The 25,663-nt window shown below is 34.8% G+C and overlaps 1 protein-coding gene across 2 annotated transcripts; it reads right to left on the minus strand.

The window, feature by feature from the left end:
• Positions 1-821: 821 nt before the first annotated feature.
• On the minus strand, positions 822-24,643 carry LOC128210238 (protein mono-ADP-ribosyltransferase PARP14-like). 2 transcript variants are annotated; one of them, XM_052914452.1, is made up of 18 exons: positions 24,480-24,643; positions 23,417-24,115; positions 22,842-23,117; positions 22,488-22,724; positions 22,170-22,320; positions 9,963-10,203; positions 9,479-9,799; positions 9,261-9,339; positions 8,237-8,989; positions 7,871-7,926; positions 7,063-7,293; positions 5,574-5,795; positions 4,858-4,927; positions 4,419-4,570; positions 3,866-4,055; positions 3,421-3,563; positions 2,578-2,746; positions 822-1,980 (listed from the first exon to the last, which is right to left on the minus strand). In XM_052914452.1, the coding sequence occupies exons 2-18, from the start codon at positions 24,099-24,101 to the stop codon at positions 1,697-1,699; spliced, it is 4,260 nt and encodes a 1,419-aa protein (XP_052770412.1). In that variant the 5' UTR covers positions 24,102-24,115; positions 24,480-24,643; the 3' UTR covers positions 822-1,696. The 2 variants fall into 2 exon arrangements, with proteins under 2 accessions (XP_052770412.1, XP_052770411.1); XM_052914451.1 differs by having other exon boundaries at positions 3,421-3,566.
• Between the last annotated feature and the right edge of the window lie 1,020 nt (positions 24,644-25,663).

Raw genomic sequence — 25,663 nt, forward strand, 5'->3', positions numbered from 1 at the left:
GATCGAACCCCCGACCTCCCGCTCCGTTGGCGGGCGCCTTAACCACTTGGCCATGGAGACGTTCGTAACACTTTGTCATCCAATCAGATAACATCTTATCCTTATTCATTTGTTATTGTAAAATGTTCATTGTTTACCCATTTTTTTTCTTATGTCTGAAAGCAGCTTTCAAGAGAAAAACATGATTCTCAAACATACAAACATGTGTCTTTTATGGCCAATACATATCATATTTAGCTACACGAGTTTGTACCTATTTTGATAATAATACAATTGGTATCACTATCAGCATTAGGTGTATTCTTAATTACATTAATTTATACACCACTAGCAATTTGAATAATCCAAATATATATAAGAGTATCAAAGCATGGAACACATATTTTGCAATTTTGTTCAAAGCTTTCTTATATAACTACACATTAAGTTTTTAAAGGCTGTGAGGCGCGGACAATACTTAACTACAAGCATGTTGGAAGGAACGGATGCCTTTAATTCTAGGAACATTGTCCATCGAAATGAACAAATATTTCCTAAAAATACAATTATACACAGCGGAGTTGTGGGTTTCTTTAGATATGCCAATTCATTGGTTTGTATAAAAAAAACATTTTTAGATTTCTATAGATATACCAGCTGTACGTTTCTGTCGGCCATGTTAAAATTAATACTGGGCGTTAATTTAGTTAATACTGGGCGTTAATTTAGTTTAGGTTTACAAAACTTCACAATTTTTCGAACATTTACATGCTCGATCTAACGGCCACTAATAAAATGTACAAGCAACAACTGATATGTATATTTATTATTCATAGCGATGCATGATTTATCATATGCTCATCGTACATCTACCAGCAATACACATCGCAAAGTACGCTTGTCTGTATACCACATATATCTATATTCTAGGGCAATACGGCCTGCACTTTACACTGCCGATTGCGCGATTGTAAAATTACGTCGAATAGCAAAACTGTGCATCATTAAAAAACAATTCAGTATTTTATAAAGTGTCTTATAAGTAAAACAAATCAGATATGTATATACTGACTTGATTTAAGTACTCGGCTTGCGCCTCGTAATTCGGAAATTGTAGAATTTACGCTAGTAGACTATGGTATCTTTTCTGATGCGATGCATGATCTTTTGATCTTTTGTAAATGTTTAATTTAAAGTCAGGCTTATTATGATTTTTTATTATAATTCTTCTTATTATTATCATTATTATTATTATTATTATTATTATTATTATTATTATTATTATTATTATTATTATTATTGTTATTTCACAAAGGAGTCAGATGTAAAATTAGTGTTTGTTTTTGCAATCTTTTTAAATTTGTCTGGTTCCAATATATCCATCAATCATTGGTTTTCTGTATCGCCACAGTTTTGCACCATGAAGTATAACTGACTTTATAGTTTTAGTAAGTATATTTCGAGGTCAAAAGGTCAAATGGAACGGTCTGTTATGCATAATCATGATTACATTTTAGACAAAATATTTGAAGGTTGTGAATTATACATTAAAACCTACATTGACAAGACCAACAACTGTAATATTAATACATAGAACATCAGAGGCAAAAGCCAAACAATCAAATAGCAGAAAAACATACACCACCCAAAACACTCTGCATAAAAGTCACTTTGCCAATAAATGTAAGTATTACCGCCTCGAAAATAAAAGTTGTAATTATTTGAACGTAATCATGAAGGATGGATACGCCTGTGCATCATGAAAGACAGCGAACATGCTAGGATTGGCGACGTTGTCGCAAGTCGAGTCAAAGGTTATGAGCGGGTTTCCGGGAACTTTAGGCGGAGGAAAACGAATTCCACCGCTTCCCACACCGGAATCGCCTGTAAGAACACAGGCGTGGAATATATACTTATGACCCATCTTGTCTGGACTGCAATAGCCACTGGCTGACATATTGGCGTTGACGGCAAAATAAACTCCTACTCCTATTGCTGCACCTGAATAAGTTTAAATTGTTTTACATACTAAACAAACACAGTCAAATTCTTGAGTATTGAATCCATGCTTGAAAAAACATTTGTTTCGACATTTTATTTCCACTAACACTAGCAAAATTCAGATTTGTTCAAAATTTCATGGAACATCAAAGAGTAAATATATGCCCTATCATTGGACAAAACACCTTTTGTGAATCGAAGAATATAGCGAATGTTTTGAAATTATGCTTTTTGGAAAATTCTGGATCACGCCGAACACGATTTCGTTGTTTTATTAAGAAACTATCCCACAATTTGTTATACGTGTATATGGCATTTTTTGTTTAAATTTTAAAGAGAGTAGATAAAACTACCAATAGCATGAACATACTCTTGTTATTATTCAATATGAATCTAAACTCATTTAACCACACGCAAATCAAAATCTTCATTCTTTAGTTGTTTTTTTCTGTTCAAAAGCACATTATCTCGTAATATGATTGTTGTGTGATGTTTACTGATGTCGTTCATTACCAAACTGTAAACGTGACATAAATTGTCCTGACATTATGATGACATGAGACAGGTTCTATTTTCTAAACTTTCAAAGAGAGTTACCGTGGTTATAGTTTCTGTCAAATCCCTTTTTTTGTATAATTGCGGCCACCTCGGGAGTACGAGTCCCATGCCAAAGCATCTTCTCGTTCGAAACACCTCCAGCACTCTCCATATGCTTTTTCTTTGCGAAGTACTGTCCGTAAAGGGCTGGATTTTGTATCCTCTCAATCTATAAGGAGGTATGAAATAACACATCAATTCAATGCAGTCACAATACCAGTAGTCAAATATAATCATGACCATGTGTATCTGGCTTAAGTTGCAAGACCTAACAGACAATTAAAGGGGAACACACAGTGTCCCATTCAGCAAAGACAGGTTACACATGTGCTTACAACTCATGATTTATATGTAAATAACCGCAATGAAACGGTCAATAAAACAAAGATTTCACTTGTTGAAAAAATCCAGACTATGGTTACTCAAACTCACATATGTTACATTATTTATAAACCAAGTGTTTATATACGACGAATTCATCGCAATCATGTTATACAACGGAACATTACTATGTATTTTTTAACTAGGTGGGTTTGCTGATTTTTTTTAAGAATATCACCCATAACATCAGGATGGGATATTACTGAAGGTTAAAAAATGTTATTGTATTTAGGGACTACTAGTATAATGTTATGCATATTTAAGAACCTGTTAATTATTTTATTCAATTAATGGTATCTAAATGATTGCTTAAGAGATAAAACAGTCATCTCTATAATACGGGAAATAAAATCATCCACATCAGAACATATCCCAGCAAATCTTACTAACTAAGAAATAAATATACATGGAAGGGGGTTGTTTTTAATAGAGAATACCTATTTGTTAATGGGAAATGTGTACCTTTACAATATTTGCTGGCGAAAGACGTGTTTCTGCCAGGAACTTCGCTGACACTGTCACGTAATCAGGATCAGTAGGCGCAAGGTTAACTATTTTTAATGGGTCGGTTATATCTGTCTTCGACCATGACGCTGGAAACGACACTGCTAATAAATATAAACAACAAAGGTTTAGCCTTTAAAAAACAGCAATTTGTGGTAAACGAATACATTTTCGTATTTGTTTTTGGCCAAAAAATTATCGACACTCCTTAAAAAGAGAATATTAACAACAAATGAAAACTTAAGCGTAATATAGTTGTATACACTATAGCACGATTATTATTAACCTAAAACTATCGTCTTGTTTTTTTATCCGGAAAAGCCCATGATACATATAAAAAAAAATCTAGTTGAGTGCACAACCTATCTAGCAGGTATATTATTTAAGTGGTAAATATGTTTACCTCCCTTTGCTTTCAAGCTTTGCAAGCTCTGCAAGGTTAGTTTCAGGTCCTTTTCAACGTTGTCCATGTATGATTCTACCTTTGTTTTTGTTAGTTTGACTGAGTTTCCATAACCAATCATTTTCAAACTTTTATCAGTTTTAACAAGTTTGGTTTTGTTTTCTCTTGCAATTTTCTTCACAACTTCCATCTGCAAATACAAGAACTAACTCATACATAGTTTATCATTTAAATGATATGGTCTGATATAAAATTAATATGAATATTACTTTCGATACAATATTGTTCTTTAACCTTTTCCGCAGAACCATAAATACATTTTGATATAAGGATATTTCGACAGCACAAAAACTTCAAACTTATGAAAGCAGTCGTCTCGTCTTGATTGAGAATTTGATAACAGAAATTGTAGTCGCAACCCTGTCATTGCATAATTATATCCTCTTAAGGCATATAATATTTGCATTATTCACAAAGACTAATGTCTGTTTCCGTGAATTGTATGATGAAGCTTATCTAATGTGCACTATTTACTTCCGTTAACATCGCTTACCCGATCATCAGTAAGTTGTTCTAACAGCGACGCAGGCGGAAATATTTCGTCTTCTTTTCTAAATTCTTTTATGCGCGATTCAATACGTCTTATGTTCTGTGGTTTATTTGTGTAAACTGTCAAAGCTGTTGTTTGCGTTTGTCGGCGAGAGTCTGATAGAAAGAAGTTATATGTGTTTAGAATATTGGACATTTTCGACACCAAATACCTCCATATTTATCATTGAATATTGGGTAATGTTTTCTTTGATTTCTACGTCAGAAGCACAACTTTGGATTCCAAGCAGTTTAAAAGAGGAATGCTGTTAACAACTTTTAAAGCTAATCATATTGTATATATTGAAACTCACTGATATGTGTATTCCTTAAACTACTATTTGTAATATATCAACATAATTTAGTATTAAAATATATTTTAAAATGGTATATGATGTACAGACCAGGTTCTGTTCTTCGTCTGTCTTTTTGTTTTTGACGCTTTGACATTTCTTCCTTGGTTTTGGTAAATGCCTAAAAATGAATTGTCATGCTTTAGTATCAATTAAAGAACAGACATTTATATTGCAATGGAACTTCAACATCATCAACCTCATTAACCAAGCATATGCATAGACCCTGTTTAAAGTATACTGCCCTACAAGTACTGAACGAGCTACACACAACGTGCAAACAACAGAACAGAACAGAACTGAACAGAACATAACACATGTTTATAAGACTTACACACATCAAATTATTTCATATATGTCAAGTGTATGTAAATTGTAAGTGCGAATAAAAATATTTATTTTTGTGTTATACCGACAATGGATGAATTCAATAGAATTGTTGTATGAGACATAAATACATGTACGAATATAGTGCAATAATGTAGCAGTGTTGGAAACAGCATGTGTCGAGAATGAACATAATAATAAACAGTTATTAAAATAAAAAAAATACAAATGCACAGTGATTCTTTAAAATAATTGCAAAGCCTTATCATCTCTTATTTCTTAAATTTTAATAAAAACAGTCATTCAATAAATGTATCAAAATATTTTCATCATTAAATGTCTTAAATGTCCGTTTAACTAAAAAGATATATTTAATAAATGAACATAATTAAATGCACAATTATACTTATGATATAAGAACGTTTGCCCTGGCTGCATACCTTTATTGTCTCAACATCCTTTGACCAAATAACGAAACTGACACATTTAATATTCGTATCAGGATGATCATTTTCGTATTCCATCACACTTTTTATCAGGGTGTCCGCCACGACGTCGCTGGGGTACTCACATCTGCCGGTTCCTAGGGCCGGAAAGGCTATTGTTGTGTACCCATCTTGGTCTGCAGTCTTCAGACATTCCGTCATCAGATTTTCCAGCACCTACATTTACATACAAGGGTACTTCAAAGTGTTACCCTTACTCGGTAAATAATAATACAAGCCAATTAATTGACACGAAACAGCTTTGTTGTTACACAATGTACACAAAAAGCATTTCATTAATCTAAGTGGTCATTAAAAATCAGGGTGGCCCACCCTTGGTCTAGGTTGGAGACCCTGACACAATTTGCTTCAAAGAACATTTCTAGGATTATGTCTAAGCACCGAATACAAGAAGTTAAAAATAGAATATGCTTTCCGTTGGTCTTTAGATATTTATTAGAGAAATAAAATTCGTATTACATTGTCCCTAACAGAGAAAATATCATTTTATTTGATCCATTGTTACGTAATTTAAGCCTGCTCTAAGTTCCAGCGTGCGTCAGCGTGCACAGGGCTTGAACAGAATATCAAAAGCGTCATTTCCGAAATGACGTACCGTTCGCATACAATTTGGTGCTATTTTCTGTAAAAAAACCCTATTATGAAATGTTTTTTTTATTTTAATTTAAGCATATAATAACAGAAAAAATGTTTCTGTGTAATATCGCAATATGGGTTTCATCGTGACCACCAAAGATAAATATTTTACTCTTGGCTTCGTGATAAATAGCCTTTGGAACTCACTCAGTAAAATATAAATCGATCTTACACTGAAACAAACAAATATCCTTTATGGAACAAGGATCTTAATCGAGAAATAATTCACGATGTTTAAGGAAAATATTATTTGGTGGTTTAGAAATGACACCACCCTATAATTTGTATGGGATGAGAAATTGATATTAAACAGGAAATATCCTTCGTCCCGTTTCCTGTGTCAGAAAAGTAGTTTTAGTCCCTTTGTCGATCCCAACTCTATAATCAACATCTCAACTTTAAATACCTTCCTTTATCTTCAAACGCTGGTGAACATCACGAATGAAGCTTATTTAAAGCATTCATCTCTTCAAAGACCTGGGTATTATTAAATTGATCATCAAATCAAATCTACTATTTCAAAATAGAACTTCGCTTTCAACACAACATGGATTTCAAAAAAGTTCTGAATATGGTCAATACTGCTTGTCAATATCAGGTTCAGTGAGTAATTTTGACGAATGGCATTTTAAATGGCCATTTATGATGTTAAATGTTTCGTGTACAATACTTATGTGAAAAACTACAGAAACAAGCTCAGTAGTTTGGACATAGACCGAGTTTAATGACACTGGGTAAACGCCAAAGACATAGGCGTGCAGATAAAAGTTTTAAAATGTTAACTTACCTTCTGTGCATTGTCAGTTGTCCAGCGCGGCAATGTCCCATGAATGATAGCTTTGCAGTGTTTCATCTTTCCAGAAGTAGTTTTTGCAACCTTTCCAAATTTAATTCCGTTTGGATATTTACGTGTGCATTCGGTTTGAAGTTCTGCACCAGCAACTTTCAGTAGCTGCTGAGAGACGACTCCAACTGACATATCAAGTTTCTGGTTTGTGGCGTTGACAATGACATCAACCTTCAAAAGAACATTAATAAAGTATAGCATATATCACACAAAGGGTCACCATGATTTATATTCCTTTCTTAACCAATTGCACATATGTAGGCGAATACTTTCATCAGTTGTATTTGTGCTAGAGGTGTATTTCATATTGATTTAAGAAATTTTTACGTAAGTTAATGTTAAAGGAATAGACCATTTGTACCAAAACTTGTAGAAAATACCGACAACACTTTTTGTAGAAAATAGCGATAAATGTCCATAATGGTTTTGAATAAAATAACGCAACATTGTATATATGTTACTTACGTGGTATATGTTCTGAACATGTAACTAAAGCACTTAGTTTGTTATATATACTCATATGTTACTTCAGCATTTAGTTTGTTATACATTGTATTTACTTATATATATGTGATCAACGATTGCTTGCTAGCTTGCTAGATATCATTTATGAGCATTAATGAACTTATCTTAATCATTAATGTATAATCATGTGTCTTAGGCCTTTATGCATTTGTAATTAACTTTTAAAAAATACTATAACCCAAACCGATTTGCGCACTTTCCTAATTGCAATCAAATGACTAACCTTTTGATAGACTATTGAACCTTCTGCAACAATTTTTATTCCGATGTTTGGCTTGTCTGCAAAAAAGATGCATAATTAAAGATATCACACATATTTTGAGGTTAAGTGTAGTCTAATGCTTCTTAAGACTTTCTCATTTTACCCAAGTGGTTGTAAGTTTGAGGATACGTTCTGTAGTTTCAAAATGGACACGGAAACTGTTTTTATCACAAAAATGGATCGCGCGTGATGCAAATTCGCTTTAAATATTCATAATTAATCTAAGTTCAATAAATATAGATAAACATCATTTTGAGAAGAAATGCAATATACAATCTGAGGTAAAGAAATAAAAATGCATGTGAATATTTGCCAAACATATATTACCAGTTCTATCATAAATATTTCGCTGCCTTTCTTCTTGCTGATGAGGGAAAACAATCAAACACTTTTCGTCGTGTTCAACTTGTGATAAATCATACTTCCCGTTTTGGCTTTGTAAGTATTTATCAAATCCAGGCCATTCAACGGAAACTTCATGTTTGATAACATGTTTGCATATTTCTTCAACTTTGTTTACCCCTTTCTGCGCTGATGTCTTTTTGCCAGCTACCCTATAGCCATCGTTTCCCCTTTCCTTGATTTTTGTTATTGTAACGTCGTGCTCTTTTTCGGCTGATGTTAGAGCATATCGTGCATGCATGTTGATACACCTAAAAACTTCAGGGCGTACACGAATAAACAATTCGTACCGGGCATTTGATTCAACAAACGTTTCAACCTCATTTTCAATATCTCTGCATAACGAGTACAGACAAGTCACTTGAACACTTCCAGTGCGTAAAATAACAACAGTCAATAATCCTTGGTGTTCACCCATAATCTGTTTGATGAAGTGAGCACCTTCATCAGTCTCCAAACATTGGATTTGCTCATCGGTCAGATCCAGAGAAAATTCTGTAACGCATCTTTTTACAACTTTAACAGCATGGTCAGCGTCACCGGAGGTTAGCTCGAATGTAAATATTTCCCGACTGTCTCTACTGCATACCGCCAAAATGTCCTTCTGTGACAGACGTTGTCTGATTATCTCTTGCATTTCGACTGATCCGAGAAGTTCTAAGCATTGCTCACTCAATCCTGAAAGTATGTTTATTTTGGAACTAGTAACTTCATTAAACTAATATGACAATGAAGATTAACTAATCTCTAACAACATTTGCAAAACATGATAAAAAGACACACACTATTCTGAGAACACTGTTAAAGGATATGAAAATTAAAGCAAAAAAAAAATGTTTGTTTTCATAAATGATAAACCACAACAAAGCATTTATTCAATCCAGCATTGTTTGAAGGCGAACAGTGACACATTATGTAAAGATACACTTTAATTTAAATCGCTGCAAACCTTGAATGTTGTTTTTTCTTATGCGATGCTTCGCCTCGCTCAACTTCACCAGTGCTTTCTGAACGTCTTTGTGTACGCCCTTAAATGACAAGTTACATAACAACTTTTATTATTGTTATATACTGAGTGATCGATATTCACAATGATAAAGACACAACGTTTTTAAGAAGAAAGTAGATTGACATAACAAATTCTAAAACAAAACAAAAAATACGTACAGAAAATGTTATTCCGTTTGACAATTCTACATGTGTGATTTCAACATCGGTTGTTCCAAGAAGTTTTGACACTCGTTTGTCCCTAAATAGAATACGTTCAAACCATTTCAATGGAATGCTCTCCGACACAGGCTTTGTGCCTTTTTCATAGTCCTGCTTACGCTTTAAAATGATCTGCTTAATGGTTTTTGCCAGCTTTTCTCCTTCTTGTCTTTCTCCGATAACTAAGATACTAAGACCTCCCTTCTTGACGAATGTTACAATACGATCAGGATTCTTCACAACTATGCCCTCCATGTCCATTTTCACACCAGCAAGGATCTAGTACACACGATATCATGATTATGTATTATATTTCATCATAAGCAAAACTGTAAATTCTCTTTATATTTCTACAGAGAAAACACATTTTTAAACAAGCATCTTTACTATTATTGCTACAAGTGAATATTAAAAACTTTCAATTGCATATAAACTTTCTTACCTCTTCAAACGCATCATTAATTTCTATCGCTATAACCTCTTTTCTAACCCAGTCGAGCCATTTCGTATGATTCTCCTTCCAAATCGTAATCTTTCCTAATACATCTGAGTCATTTGGTTTAACGTCACAAGAGACCTGTAGCCTTATGCCGCCATCTTCATTTGTCCAGATTAATTGTCCAAATGCGTCTTTTACGCAATTCTCTACCTTATTGCGGTACTCTTTTGAATTCTGGAGAAACCTTGAAAAGGTGTTTTCAATTTTTAATCAATGTAACTAAAACACATTCAACAACTATCGATTAATTTGCCCCAGAGACGTTTTAACTATATCGAGTGTTTAGTTTAATTAGTAATACAAGTCGACAAGGCAATATAAATTATATATTATTTTGAAGAAACCCTTGACCAGCAGTTTTATCATCTATATATACTTAGAATAATCCACACATACATCTTTTGCAAATGCAAAAACTGTTGACGCGGATAATAATTGACATCACGCCGATAGCGATAAGGCTACGCCTACAGTGTGAAATGACCAACTCTTGTACTTAAGCTCAAAAACATTTCGTGTCTATTCACTCTGCCAAGCTCCTTATACGTGAGTCGACGTTGAATCATTTGATTCCAACACATACATGTTATTTTCTTAAGAAAAAACAACAGGAAAACCCCCAGACAGAACGTGAAATTGAAGTATGCATATTCATTGATTAAGCATATTCATAAAGCCGACATTCTAATGCATATCACTTTGGTTTCCTCGTAATATGTAACAGCTGTAAAAAATGTTATTACTTGATTAAATGTCTGATTTATTATACCTCATAACTAACAAGACGCGGCCTGTCAGTCAAATCAGCCGGTCGATACCCGACTGACCAATTAGCGCTCAGATTAAGCGGGGCTCATCAGTTGTCCGTTGCTATTCGCTATGACCTCCGACAATTTGCACATATCAATAGTACTGTAATTACGCTGTTTCCTAATATTAATACTTATGTTCCTCATAACTGAGATAAAATTTAGACAAATAAGTAACGCCATAATACTGAAAGTTTCCCTTAATGTTGCTCAAACTATGCATTTTTGTTTGTATTTGTGTCCCAAGGTCTAAGTTTTAATATTGTGGTTATCTCCCTTTGACCATTCATGACTATTGAAAGTATAATGACCTATGTGACCTTTTCTGGTCATCAGGTGTGACCAGTTCTTTGCTTAGTTTTGGAGGGAATTTGAGGTCATTGTTCACCTGACTTCTGTGGTCGCCACTACTGGTAGGCACAGCTGATGTATTTTATATGATGTAACTTTCAAGACATTTCAAGAGGTTAGTCATGGTATTATTTCTAGTTCTTTATGATTGCAGTTGAATTGTTGTTTGTATTTAAATTGTAGTTATTGCATTGTTTTACAATTCAACATGGCGGCATATAAATGTATATTGTGTATTCTTGGAATGAAGATACCACATTCTTCTGTGCACTTATCACATTCTTATTTTTACAACCAGACAGACTAACACGGGCACAGTTTGGATGATACAGAACGGAGAGTGAGTTGTAGTAATAGAATACCCGATCCACAATCGGTATGTAAAATGTATTGTTGCTGTGTTAGTTGTGTGCTTTATGTGTTTTATAGTTTTCTATGTATTTTAGCAATGATCACGGCCACTAGATTATCTCAGCTAAACTATTCAATTGAGTTGAATAGTTGTTATGACTTATATTTTATTTAGAAGTCATTAATTTATTACTATTGATAATATATATGAATTACTATGTATTAATTCTTTATATTATGCTTATGATTGTTATTTCTGTATTTTCAGAGTACATCATATTATACTACTCGTATTAGATATTATGCTACATTTAAAGTTGAAATGTGAGCAGCTTTGAGTTTCCTTAGAACACCACGCTAGGATATATAATGAACCTTTAACTGACAAGCTAGTCCGGAAATATTGGCGCCCAACCATATGGATTATTCTAGCAACATTTAAGTGCCAGTGTTACATCTATATCAGTCTGTTTCTAAACTTTCCTTAAAAATTTATACAACGAAAACATATCGGATTGTTTCAAATTCCTCAGGAGGGAACTTAACTCGCATAAAGAGTAAGACATTTGAGCTGAGGAATAGTTTTCAAGAAGAAAACTTAATAACTTTATGTATGGTTGAGGACACTCATTTTAGTGCTAGGGAGGAACAGTGACGGGCATTTACTCAATATTATATATTGGGAGGACATTTCGGACGTTGGAACATAGGACGCTTTGGTCGTGAGAACTTCGCCGATACGGTCGTTGGAGCCCAGGAACGTTTCAGAGCCTAGGACGTTTTCGTTCGTTAGAGTGCATCAGGATAGGAACCAGGAGGATATGTTTTAAAAGTGAACACTGAACATTGTGCAATATAGTGACATTTTATCTAGTGGCCATATTTACAGTTTTCCTAAACAACAGCGTGTGAGTACCATTGTTTAAACAGTATTCAAATATTGCAGTTTCCTTTTCTTTATTTTTTTAAAAAAATCCATTTATTATAACGGCTTTATTCCGAAGTTGACTGCAATGCTTGGTATTGTTGATATTTTAATGTGAGATATTGTAGCCTGAATGAAAAGAAAGTCACTTGCATGTTAAAATAATTAATTTCCATCTAAAAGGTGAAGGCTTAATGGTAAAGGTCTTGTCTTACTAAGTTTCTCATCTATTAAACAGCAACTTTCTCTCTGATAATTCTTTCAAAAAACATTGACATGCTTATGCCGCTATTTTGAATTAGAAACTACTCTATTTATTTCATTTCGAATAACATTTGACTGCAATCATTTAAGGTATTTACCATCCGTGAATTGCTTACATTTTGACTAATTGAACGGAATTTTATGATTTAATTTCATATTGGTAGAGCACCTGGTAGTAGGCCTTAAATATTAATTTTAATCACTGGTGTGTTTCTTTGAAATCGAGTGTAATTACTATTTCGGTTGTGTATTGGTTTCATTTGACACATGTAAACAAATCTCTCAGCTGATTGAGGTCACATTCCAGAGTCACATGTTTCTGTTTTGATACTGAATATTCCCTGCATTCTGATTGGCCGGTGAATATTTTGCTGAATAATTTCTAATTTCTGATTGGCTGTTAATTTTTGTATTGCTTACGTCGTAACAGAGTTTCTCCTTTACTGCATTGTGATTGGTTAACCTATGACATTGACATTGAACTCTGACACAGACTCTGTTTGTACATTATACTTGACAGTGGAGAACATTTAGGCTGACAGTTGATTGAATAACAGAATAACACAATTATTTGATCATCAATTACTTTGATGAAAAAAATAGTTTGAATTATTTGTAGTTCGTAGTAGTGGTAGCATATACATTTAGAGAATAGGATAGCTATTTGATAATATTTAAAGAAATATTTATTTCATAATTGTGGTAAATAAATACATACACAGCTGGTAGAAATGAAATTTATTTAATTAAATTTCTGTTATACCAGTGGCTGAAGATTAAATAAATCAGTTGGATTACACCGTTGAACAGTGGGAAATGTAACTGGTGTTTACATTCACATTTCTCTTCATTAGATTGAAAGTTGAATTACATCAAATAAAACTTAAGTTTAATTATTGGAAATTCATTGTTTTATAAATAAATACTTTGATAATTTATGATTTAGCTTTGAGAAATGTAATTGTAGTAATAATTACTGTTCTTACAGCTGCCAAATAGGATTAATTTCTGAGATTACCTTATCATTGTATGAATATATAACAGTTCGGATTATTGAGGAAATTACTGAACTAATTTGGATTAATTTAGAAATAATTTAATTTATAATTCTTTAATTTCTGAACTTTGATTTTTAAAATTTAATAAACACTAGGCATCAATAAGTAATAATTGGATTGAATTACTAATTTAAATTGGATTATAAAATTATTTAAATTATTTGATAGTTTTGCATTTTTATTTGTGTTCAATCTTTATTTTTTTACTTTGTTGGAATTAATTTTGCTGGAACACTTTGACTAGATATTTATGTAATGCAACCAATTGACCTGATAATTTTCTGGTGATATTTTGCCTGAAATAACTTTGTGCATTTCATGCAGGATATTAATTGATGATACTTAGATGATGAATGGGCTATTGATTTAATTTGGTAATTTGAAAACTTGTGTTTTCTACGGGCAGTTATTGTCTCTTATTATGTTTAGGGAAATTGTCAGGCAAGATTTTATTTTTGTTACATTTTAATGACTGGAGTTGTGTTGGATGCATACATTGGTTATTGTCATTTGTAATAAAAGAGGGTCATTTTGATAATTAGGAATTATGTCAGAGGTTGATGAACTTGTTGATCCTGAGGATGGAAAGTTGAATGAGGCAACTGGGTTTACAGTAACTGATGATGATGTAAAAATGTTGCAGGCATTGCATTTGTTAGGCATTAAGCCCAAGGTTGATGATGCGGATGATATCGTGAAATTAATGCAAGCATTTGGAGGGAAGGTTGACTCAGAGGATAAGAAAGATGGAATTGGGGCAATGAAAGGATCTACATATCACTATCCGAAATTATCCACCTTTTATGGAGAAGAGGGAAAGGGTGAGGTTACATGGGCTACATTTAGATATGAAGTTGAAGGTCTAATGAATTCAAGTGGGTTTACTGAAGATCAGGTACTCTTAGGAATTATACGCGTGCTTAAGGGCGAAGCGGGTGATCAAATTAGACGGTTAGGCCCAGGAGCAAATTTACATTTTGTGCTAAAATAGTAAGAAAACGAGTATGGCACTCTAGAATCTAGAGAGAGTATTATACGGAAATTATATTCTTGTGAACAGAAAGAAAGTTAAACAATTCATTCATTCGCCACTCATTTAGAAGATTTGTTTGATAAGGCTGTAAATTTAAATGCTTTAAAGAGGTCTGACAAGAACTTGTTGAAAGAATTACTGTATTCTGGCCTCAAGCAGGACATTAAACATTTATTAGTGTACCAGAGGGAACGTATGACATCATATGAAGACTTCAAAAAAGCAGCAAGAAAACTGGAGTCAGAATTGAGGGGAACCAAGAGCCCTGAGCATAGAAAGCCCTTCAAGCCGGCAGTATATACTGAGAAGAGGTCCAAAGAGGCTGAAGAATTGGCGGAAGTGAAACAGCTGCTCCTTAAACTTAGCCAGAGAATGGATGAGAGAGATAAGAAGGATGAGAAGAAGGAAGAAGACCATAGGACATGGGAACCAAACTATAGCCAAAGAGGTGCTGGTTATGGTGGATATAGGGGTAATGGTGGAGGCAGAGGCAGAGGAAACTACAAGATAAAGACCCCTATAGCTGCAAAGAACTTTCAACCAACCCGCTATATATGCAATGAGAAGGGACTTGTGCAAAGAAATTGCCCAACTATATTGCAACAGATGGTTTGTCGACTGTGCAGGAAGAAGGGCCACTTCGGTAAAGATTGCCCAAAAGCCTAAGTGCTCAGACTGTGGGATCGAACCTGGGTACGTCTTCTGTAGGTCTCAAATTAGTAGGTGAAACCAATGAAGTGTCAGTCCTTCTTAATGGTGTTGAAGTTAAGGCTCTTTTAGACAAAGGTAGTTGTGTGAGTGTTGTTGCAGAAACTTTTGACAAGAATAACTTAGCACATTTAACATTTAACCCTATAGGTGATATACTGCACATTGAGTGTGCAGATGGCAACAACCTTCCATATGTTGGTTATATTGAGGTTGAACTGGAAATTAGTGCTGGGTTACCAAAAGCAACACCACAGTTTTGTCTTTTATTAGTTACTCCTGACACTTCTTACTCCTCAAGCACCACAGTCATATTAGGTACAAATATTTTGCAAGAGTTATTACATGAATGTGAAGAAAACTTTGGGGCACAGTATTTACGAAGAGCTAAATTACATAGTCCATGGTATCTTAGCTCCAGGAGTATGGCCATCCATGCTAAGCGGTTAGAGCAAAATAAGGGTAGGATCGCGGTGGTCAAATGTGCCACAACTGCTATGTTGCACGAAACTAAGGAAAGTACATTGCATCCTTTCATAGACGTTACACCATCATTGATATGCTATAATTACAAGCATAATGGTGAAGTCAAAGTAAGTTTAAGTAACATGTCAACACAGACAGTTACCATTCAGCCAAGAACTTTACTTTGTGAATTACAACCTGTGTCTGTGGCGGATGAAGTTTTAGATAGGCAAACTACCAAAAGCAACACTGTACCTTTGGATACATTGAACATTGATGAGGATAAGATGCTAGATGAGGGTCAGAGAGATAGGTTAAGGAAACTTTTACAATCACATGTTGAAATGTTTGCTACTAGTGATATTGATATAGGGATGTGTAATTTTATTAAACATAGAATAGACTTAGCAGATCCAACACCATTTAAACAGCGTCATAGGAGGATTCCACCTGCCATGATGCAAGAAGTTCGACAGCATATAGAACAATTATTGGCATGTGATATCATCAGACCTTCTAAGTCACCATGGACTTCCAATGTTGTTTTAGTCCGGAAGAAAACGGGTAAGTTAAGGTTATGTGTCGACTATAGAATGTTGAATGATCGCACTATTAAGGATTCATTTGCACTCCCTAGAATTGAGGAAATATTTGATAATTTGCATGGTGCTAGATATTTTTCAACATTGGATATGAAATCTGGATATCATCAAGTTGAAATTGAAGAAGAGCATAAGCCTAGAACAGCATTTACTGTTGGAACAGTGGGGTTCTACGAGTACAATCGTATGCCGTTTGGTTTAACAAATGCACCAGCAACCTACCAGCGTCTAATCCAGGAATGCTTAGGAAGCTTGAATGGCACCACATGTCTTGTTTACCTTGATGATGTAATCATTTTTAGTGAAAATTTTGATCAACATTTAGAAAGATTAGACATTGTTCTGCAAAGACTTCAATCTTGCAATTTGAAGCTTGCCCCTGAACAATGTCACTTCTTTAAGCCAAAGATAAACTTACTAGGCCACATTGTTGGGAGTGAGGGCATTGAAGCTGACCCTGAGAAAATTGATAAAGTGAAGAGTTGGCCCATTCCATCTAATCATGATGAGTTGCGTTCGTTTCTTGCTTTTGCCGGTTATTACCGAAGATTTATTCAAGATTACAGCAAAATCACAAGGCCACTTTCAGAATTATTACCCCCTACATCGACGAAGAAGGGTACCAAGAAGGTAGCAAGGTTAAGAGTATTCTCTCCTCTCCACCTATTCTGGCATATCCAGATTTTTACGTCCTTTCGAGCTCCACACAGATGCATCGACCAAGGCTCTTGGGGCTGTTTTATACCAGGAAAGCCAGGGGGTGAAACGAGTTATCTCATATGCCAGTAGAGCACTTAACAAGTCTGAGAGGAATTACAGTGCTTTTAAGCTGGAGTATTTAGCCTTGAAGTGGGCTGTCACTGAAAAGTTTGCTGACTATTTAACAGCCAACCACTTCACGGTCCTAACAGACAACAACCCCCTTACACATATTTTAACATGTGCAAAGCTCGACGCCACAGGGCAGCGCTGGGAATCTGCCCTAGGTCATTATTCCTTTGATATTGTGTATAGGGCTGGTCATAAGAACGGAGATGCTGATGGCATGAGTCGTTTTCCCTATGAGAAGCTTGACAGTCAAACAGATCCAGATCTTGTGAGAATTAGGGATACTTCTGTTAAGGCTATTTGCTCTGCCATGCATATTACGACCCCATACATTGAAACTTTGACAGCTCTCAACATCAACCTCGTTGACATACTTGAAGAACAGGGTCAAGTTTTAGCACAGAAAGAGGTGAGGGAGATCAGAGCTTTGCAAAGGCAAGATCCAACAATTGTACTGTGGAGGAGAGCAATAATTGACAATGTAGTTCAAACAAAGAATTTGACAAAACCTGACATGATTATGAGAAAACAGTTCAAGTATCTGTTCATGAAAAGAGGAATCTTATTTAGGAAGATACAAGAGGACAACGAAACTATTGAACAGTTAGTCATACCTGAAGTATGTAGAGAAGAAATATTGAGAGGTTTGCATAACGACGTGGGACACCCGGGAGTAGAGAGGACATTAAGACTTCTCCGGGAATGTTTTTATTGGCCTGGAATGACTACTGATGTAGAGCATTGGGTAAAGCAGTGTGACAGGTGTCTGAGACGCAAAGATAAGAACATGCAAAGAGCACCCCTCATTAGTGTAACCACTACATATCCCCTTGAGTTGGTTTGTATGGACTACCTTACTTTGGAGCCTGCAAAAGGGGTTGGGAATATTTTGATCATTACAGATCACTATACCAAGTTTGCTCTTGCTATTTCAGCAAGAAATCAAACTACCAAGACAGTGGCAGAAGCTCTCTATAATGAGTTCATTGTGCACTATGGCATACCAACTCGGCTTCACTCGGACCAAGGTGCAAATTTTGAGAGTGAGCTCATTAAAGAGTTATGCCACATAATGAACATTAAGAAGAGTCATACGACTCCATACCATCCGCAAGGTAATGCTGGTCCTGAAAGATTTAACCGAACTTTGCTGAAATGTTAGGGACACTTGAAACAAGCCAGAAATCTGATTGGAAGAAGTATGTAAACTCACTTGTATTTGCATATAATTGCACACCTCATGAATCCATACAATTCTCTCCGTTTCAGCTGATGTTCGGCAGAAGACCACGCTTGCCCATTGATGCTGTGTATGATAAAGCCAGAGAAGAGCCTGAGGCCAAGAAGAAGCAGTCAGACTATGTAGATGATCTCAAGGAACGCATGGAGATGACACGGGCCATTGTTGACAGGCATTTGATTGCTACAAAGGCAAAACAGCAGAAATTTTACAACAGGAAAGCAAAGGTAGTGAAGATTTGTGAAGAGAGTGTCTTTCGATGGGAAACACAAGATTGTGGACCGTTATGAGGAAGACATTTACCTCGTTGAAGAACAACCTCGAGATGAGATACCGGTGTATCGTGTGAGATGAGGGGACAAAGTGAAGACCCTTCATAGAAATCTTCTTTTCTTGTTGCCCAACCAAGATAGTGATGAAGATGAAGATTGACAGTATTGGCATGGAAAGTATTGAAAAGGATGGATCCATCATAGAAGATAAGGAGAAGAGTGACGTCGCTAAGGAAGAGGACTCGGATAGTGAAGATGGAGAAGGACTCGTATGGATTACGGGCCTTGATGGGGACGCTCATCCTCCTGACACAGACCGAATTATAGTAAATGATTATGGTAATCAACAAGGAGCTGATGTTAGTGAACCTGACACGGATCAAGTAATGTTGATTAAATCAGATGATAGTGTTGCCAAGGACGATGAGGATGTTGATGAAGACCAGGGTGTACCTGCTACCATTGAAGTAGTGGAAAAGCCTACAGCTGAAGAAGACACTGCAGCTGATGCTGGAGAACCACCTGATGAAGTGAAAGAACAACAACACCCTGATATCGAGAATGCTGCTAAGAACATCAACGGAGGTAGAACTGTTGAAAGACATGATAGTGTAAGAGATATCGATCAACCACCAATAGAAAAGACATCACAAGAAAAGGGTAGAGATTCACTTGAAGAAAATCCTGAGAGGGATAAAGATATTCCTGTACCACAACCAAGACGATCAAACAGGGAGCGAAGACCACCAACACGATTGGCGGACTACCAGATAAACCAGATGGTGCCCATGGATGACAAGGTCCAAGCAGTTAATGTGCTAGTTGAATCTGGCATACTCAATAAAGTGAATAGTAGTATTGCTCACAAACTACTTGATGCAATTTAAAAAAAAATAACAGACCTATTTGTTATTTACCATGTACTTTTACATGTGTTTTTTAGAAAAAAATGTCATTGAAATGTTCTACATTTCCTTTTACTATGTAACATATCAACATTTGATGCAGAAATGTGTGATTGAATACATTGGCAATGCGAAGACGCACTCCTTTTTTTAGACGGGGAAGGAGTGTTTATAGATAATACTGAAGTATTTCTAATAAAAACAAAGAGTTTGTTCTTTGTGCAGAATGACCTAGTTGAAGTGGTAGTAGTCTACAAAATGTAGTATACTTTAGTTATAGAAGAAGTGTATTAGTAGAAAGGTAGTAACTGAGTAAGCACAATGATGATATGTTCATTTTTATTTTTTTAGTTTTTATTTTTTGACAAAAGTTTGACATGACTATACCTTGACATTTACGTCACTGTCACACATATAATGATTAATGACGAGACGTCATTTTTGACTGTGGGGGAGTGTGTAACCAGGTCTAAGTTTTAATATTGTGGTTATCTCCCTTTGACCATTCATGACTATTGAAAGTATAATGACCTATGTGACCTTTTCTGGTCATCAGGTGTGACCAGTTCTTTGCTTAGTTTTGGAGGGAATTTGAGGTCATTGTTCACCTGACTTCTGTGGTCGCCACTACTGGTAGGCACAGCTGATGTGTTTTATATGATGTAACTTTCAAGACATTTCAAGAGGTTAGTCATGGTATTATTTCTAGTTCTTTATGATTGCAGTTGAATTGTTGTTTGTATTTAAATTGTAGTTATTGCATTGTTTTACAATTCAACATGGCGGCATATAAATGTATATTTTGTATTCTTGGAATGAAGATACCACATTCTTCTGTGCACTTATCACATTCTTATTTTTACAACCAGACAGACTAACAAGGGCACAGTTTGGATGATACAGAACGGAGAGTGAGTTGTAGTAATAGACTACCCGATCCACAATCGGTATGTAAAATGTATTGTTGCTGTGTTAGTAGTGTGCTTTATGTGTTTTATAGTTTTCTATGTATTTTAGCAATGATCACGGTCACTAGATTATCTCAGCTAAACTATTCAATTGAGTTGAATAGTTGTTATGACTTATATTTTATTTAGAAGTCATTAATTTATTTCTATTGATAATATATATGAATTACTATGTATCAATTCTTTATATTATGCTTATGATTGTTATTTTTGTATTTTCAGAGTACGTCATATTATACTACTCGTATTGGATATTATGCTACATTAAAAGTTGAAGTGTGAGCAGCTTTGAGTTTCCTTAGAACACCACGCTAGGATATATAATGAACCTTTAACTGACAAGCTAGTCCGGAAATATTTGTTTGATAACAAAACGACTTTAAAAATACTATATTACCCTCAAATTGCATTCATCGTTATTCTAACCGTACACGATATGTATACATAAACGTACAATTTCCGTTAGTCTTAAAGAAGGAAATATCAAGATAGTGTATACTATTGAGAATTTCTTGCGATTTAATTTCATTGAGAATTTTGTCTCCTTCCGTGTGCGTAAAGTTTTATATCCGAAGGATATGGATTTGCTTTCAAATTTGTTAAGACATACTTAAGGGACAAAGTTCAACTCAATATCAAATGATTTGAGTTTCAGTTTTTCAGTTTAGACTAAAGGTCTAATATATTAAAACTTGATGTAACAAAAGGTATAGACGTATAGATAAAACAAATCATATTTGTAAATGACCCAAATCAAAGTAGAACATTGTGCATCGATTGTGATCATTAATAACTACTTTGTTTCAACAGTTTTGAATTTCATTTAATATGGATTGAGAGAAACATTAAGGTAGTTATATTAAATAATAATAATATTTCATTATACTGTTATAATACAGGTGATACTTAATGTTGAAAGGAAGACAAACAGCGAAATCCATTGCGCTTGGAAATTTGATCTTCGTTTTTAGTTGACTTTCGTTGACGAAATTAATGAACGTTTTGTTTTTCTTAATTTGATATTTAATATAGATAATATAGATACTGCCTTTCAACTGTAACAAAATCCCGATGTTATAAAAAGAAGAAGAAATAAACTCGTTTAAAGTCAAGACCTGACTCTTATATTGCATTCAGTCAATATGTATGAACTAATTTAATATTTAACTTGGTATTATTGCTATATTTTACCATGTACCATGCTATTTTTATCTGATTGTCAACTATAACTTCTGTATTATTATTAGTATATTGTTTCGCTCATATTTCACTTGTCCACTAGTCATGTATTTGAATAGTCCTTAAACCAGATCAAAGTTAGATTACTCGAATGCAAACAAATAAAAAGTACCATTGTAGTATAGCACGTACCTAACGATGTTTTGGTCTATTCCACTGACATCAACGACCTCAGGAATAGTCACGACCGAGTCCGGGTCCGTATCAAGCAGGGCATTGTACAAGTTAGCAGACAGTTTTAGGCCATCAAGAATGTGGGGGGCATGTGCAACTTGTCTTGCATCTAAAATGTATAAACAGCAACGTAACATCCGGTGTTTATACGCTTGTATGTGTTTTCGTTTGGCAGGAATTGTCATAAACGTGTAATAATAAACATGAAACAAACCTTAAATTGTAACGAAAATACTGTTGATGTAACATACTTAGCTTAGGCAGTACAGACAGTACCTTCTGGATGCACGAACGTCACAATAAACGAATTGTCTTTGTCGACTTTTTCAACGGTCTGTACTTCTCCGCCTTTACTCCGTGCATGGTTATCAAAGTAGAGTTTCAGTACTTGTGGTGACGTTCCAGCCTTCACGCCCGTAACTTTCACCTGACGTGTTTCCTGAACCTCTATCATTTCCAAGATATTTCCTTCAAGTTGGTTGTGCCCAAATGCCCTTGTCATCGAAGAAATGTCTGTAATAAATGATATGCTTACATAGATTGATTTACTAGCAGCTTTGCATATTAAAATGACAAAGAAATGAATATTTTCAGCATACTTCATAATTACAAGAACAAAATTGGAGATACCTATAGTGTCTTCAAATTCGAACAAAGCAGTCTTTCTTGAAAGGCTTCGGATAACATCAGTAGGCTTAGCTTTGCAACGGACTTCGAAATAATTCTTGAGAGTTTCGTCGGAAGAATCAACTGCAATATTTTTGACAAAGACACTGGTGTGTGGTATTTCGTGGAAGTAATGTGCATGTTGTGTCTCCTCAAATCTGATGACTTCCAAGTCACATTTTGAAGTTGGAAGGTAAAGTGTTCCACTCTGTTTTGCCTTTCGCAAGACGTTCTCTGCATCTAAAATATGAAATTGATGAAATGAAAATGTTATATCAAATCAGTAACAGTATATTTGTGTTTGCACTTTTGTTATGGATATAAACCTTTGAATATATGATGACGCTTTGCAAGTATATGGACTATGTTGGTACTTGATTGATACATGTTTACACTTTGTTATATTAACGAATGCGAAGCGTCATATTAAAGATGTATAGAATAGATAAATTGATATCGAATATCCAGATGCACAAAGATCATTTCCTAATTGTATCCAGCAGATATCTTATATAGAAAACCATATAAATTTGATTTACCTCTGAAATCCTCAAACGTAACGTAGGCAACACCCGATCGCTTATTTAAGGTCAGTTCTTTCACGCTCCCTCCACCTGATCTATTCTTGTTTTCAAGAAACAATTCCAATACGTCTCGGCTAACCTCTTTAGGTACACAACGTAGTAAAAGCTGTGCAGAGGGGTCGGATCCATCAGCTTTTTCTTCCTCAAACGGTTCATTGATTACAGCTTTTTTATTCAGCCTGGTTTGCTTCTTATCCGCATGGGCATTCTTATCATCGGGTTTCGGCTTTGTATGTGGTTTAAATTCAGAAGGAACTGCTAACGGAGCATTCGATGTAGGATAATTCAGTGGATAGGGCATTGGATTGAAATATTGCATCGGAAATTGTCCAACCGGTCCTGGTGGCCGAGGTGGCCCTAAATACGGCGTGTTTTCTGGGTAGTTCGCATACATGTTGTGTGGTTGCATTTGTGGGTACCACACATTTTGAGGTACAGGTGGGTACATAAATCTAGGACCTCCAGGCGGTGGAACATGGCTTTGCATGGGCATTCGTCCATTTAAGCCCGTCATGTCTGGTGGCCCGAGGGGTCCTGTTCCATCCAGACGTGGATATAAATGTACATAAACGTGTTCATCAGCAGTAGAACCAGCGTTATGACTCTCTTTACTACTGTCATCCTTTATTGTCGATTCCATTTGTCGATTATTATCTACACAAAACCAAATAAGAATGAATGTATGAATAATGCATCAACTAAGTCATTCTTCATATATATGTTTTTGCTTTTTTCAACAAGGAAGTTAATTACAGTACATTGATTTTAAGTAAATGAATCACAATGTTAAATGAATACAAAGTTCGTGAACACTTAAAGAATAGATAAATCACAGCTGCAATAAATATTAAAACTCTTAAATATATAGAAATATCACGATATCCCCTTTACAGATATATATAAATCGAAACTACTCCATCCGAATCATGCATTTTGAAAACACAGATATTTATACGATGCAATCATCATGCTAGGTAAAGATACATATTATTACATATTATTAAATACTAAAACTAACCTGTGTAAACCTTTATCCATAAATATCTGCAAGATAATTAATAAAATAAATATCAACTACTTAAAGCTAACGAACTTTCTTTTTTTTAAAAAGGTCATACTCCAATTTTGATTTTCAGAAAATCATTGATAGTTGATAACGCTAGTGAGATAATTATGCATTACCGGCTGTTTTAAAATGTCCTGATATGAGTCATGTTTATCATCAATTACCGTATTTATACGGTCGTAGGTGTAAGTTAACTGCACACAGATGTAGCTAATTTTGAAATTAAATGTATAGAGGATTAATATTAGTTTCAATGCAAGATCGTAATATATTTCACCGAGTGAGTATCAAATCATGTATTTCACGAGTCATGTAGCAACAAACGAAAGAACTTTTTGTGTTCACGAATGTGAAATATATTGCTATTTTACACTGAAACAAACACTTTTTCGTTGTATTATATGCCTTTAACACGTTAAATAATTACACGTTTCAGGAAAACGCGCCAATTTTTAGGCGCATATAACGTAATTTTGGATATTATAAATCTCTACAAACCACCGAAAAGCATAAGGTGATGACCTTGACATGAAAACATAAGAGCATGAATATTCTGACAGGCTTGGCGCCTTATTGTTCATTCACAGGACGCGATAAATCCGTCAATGACCTTTAGATACATATTATGACTGCACTTATTTGCGTTAATGTATACATAGGAGCCGGCATTCAACCCGCACAAATATCGAACAATGTTCCTTTTTCGGTATAAACGATACATGATCCGAAACCAATTGTTTCGCTGATCGTCTATTCATTTTATTTCTTGGTTAAAGTTGCATTTGAATTGTTCAACCTTACATGACGTCATTGTTTATATTGTGTTAAATGGTCAAACGCTCAATTATGAGACAGCCTCTTAATTTATTCAACTGTAATATAATAAAATAATAAAGTATGCTACTACTAAGTCTAAGATCTATTGTCTTTATAATCCTAGAGAGAGAGAGAGACGGTCGGCGTTTAAATTGTTATTTTAATGTAGAATTTACGTCAGAAACATACTAACAAAGTAGCACGTGCATTATATATTACAAATGTTTTCATATTACTTGTCAATAGATCGTTTGATTGACAACTTGGGACTAAATGATGCTTAAGATGCAGTTAAACTGATAAATTTACCCGTTTTTCCC

The sequence above is a fragment of the Mya arenaria genome, chromosome 12 (genome assembly GCF_026914265.1).
Source record: "Mya arenaria isolate MELC-2E11 chromosome 12, ASM2691426v1".
Taxonomy (NCBI): domain Eukaryota; kingdom Metazoa; phylum Mollusca; class Bivalvia; order Myida; family Myidae; genus Mya; species Mya arenaria.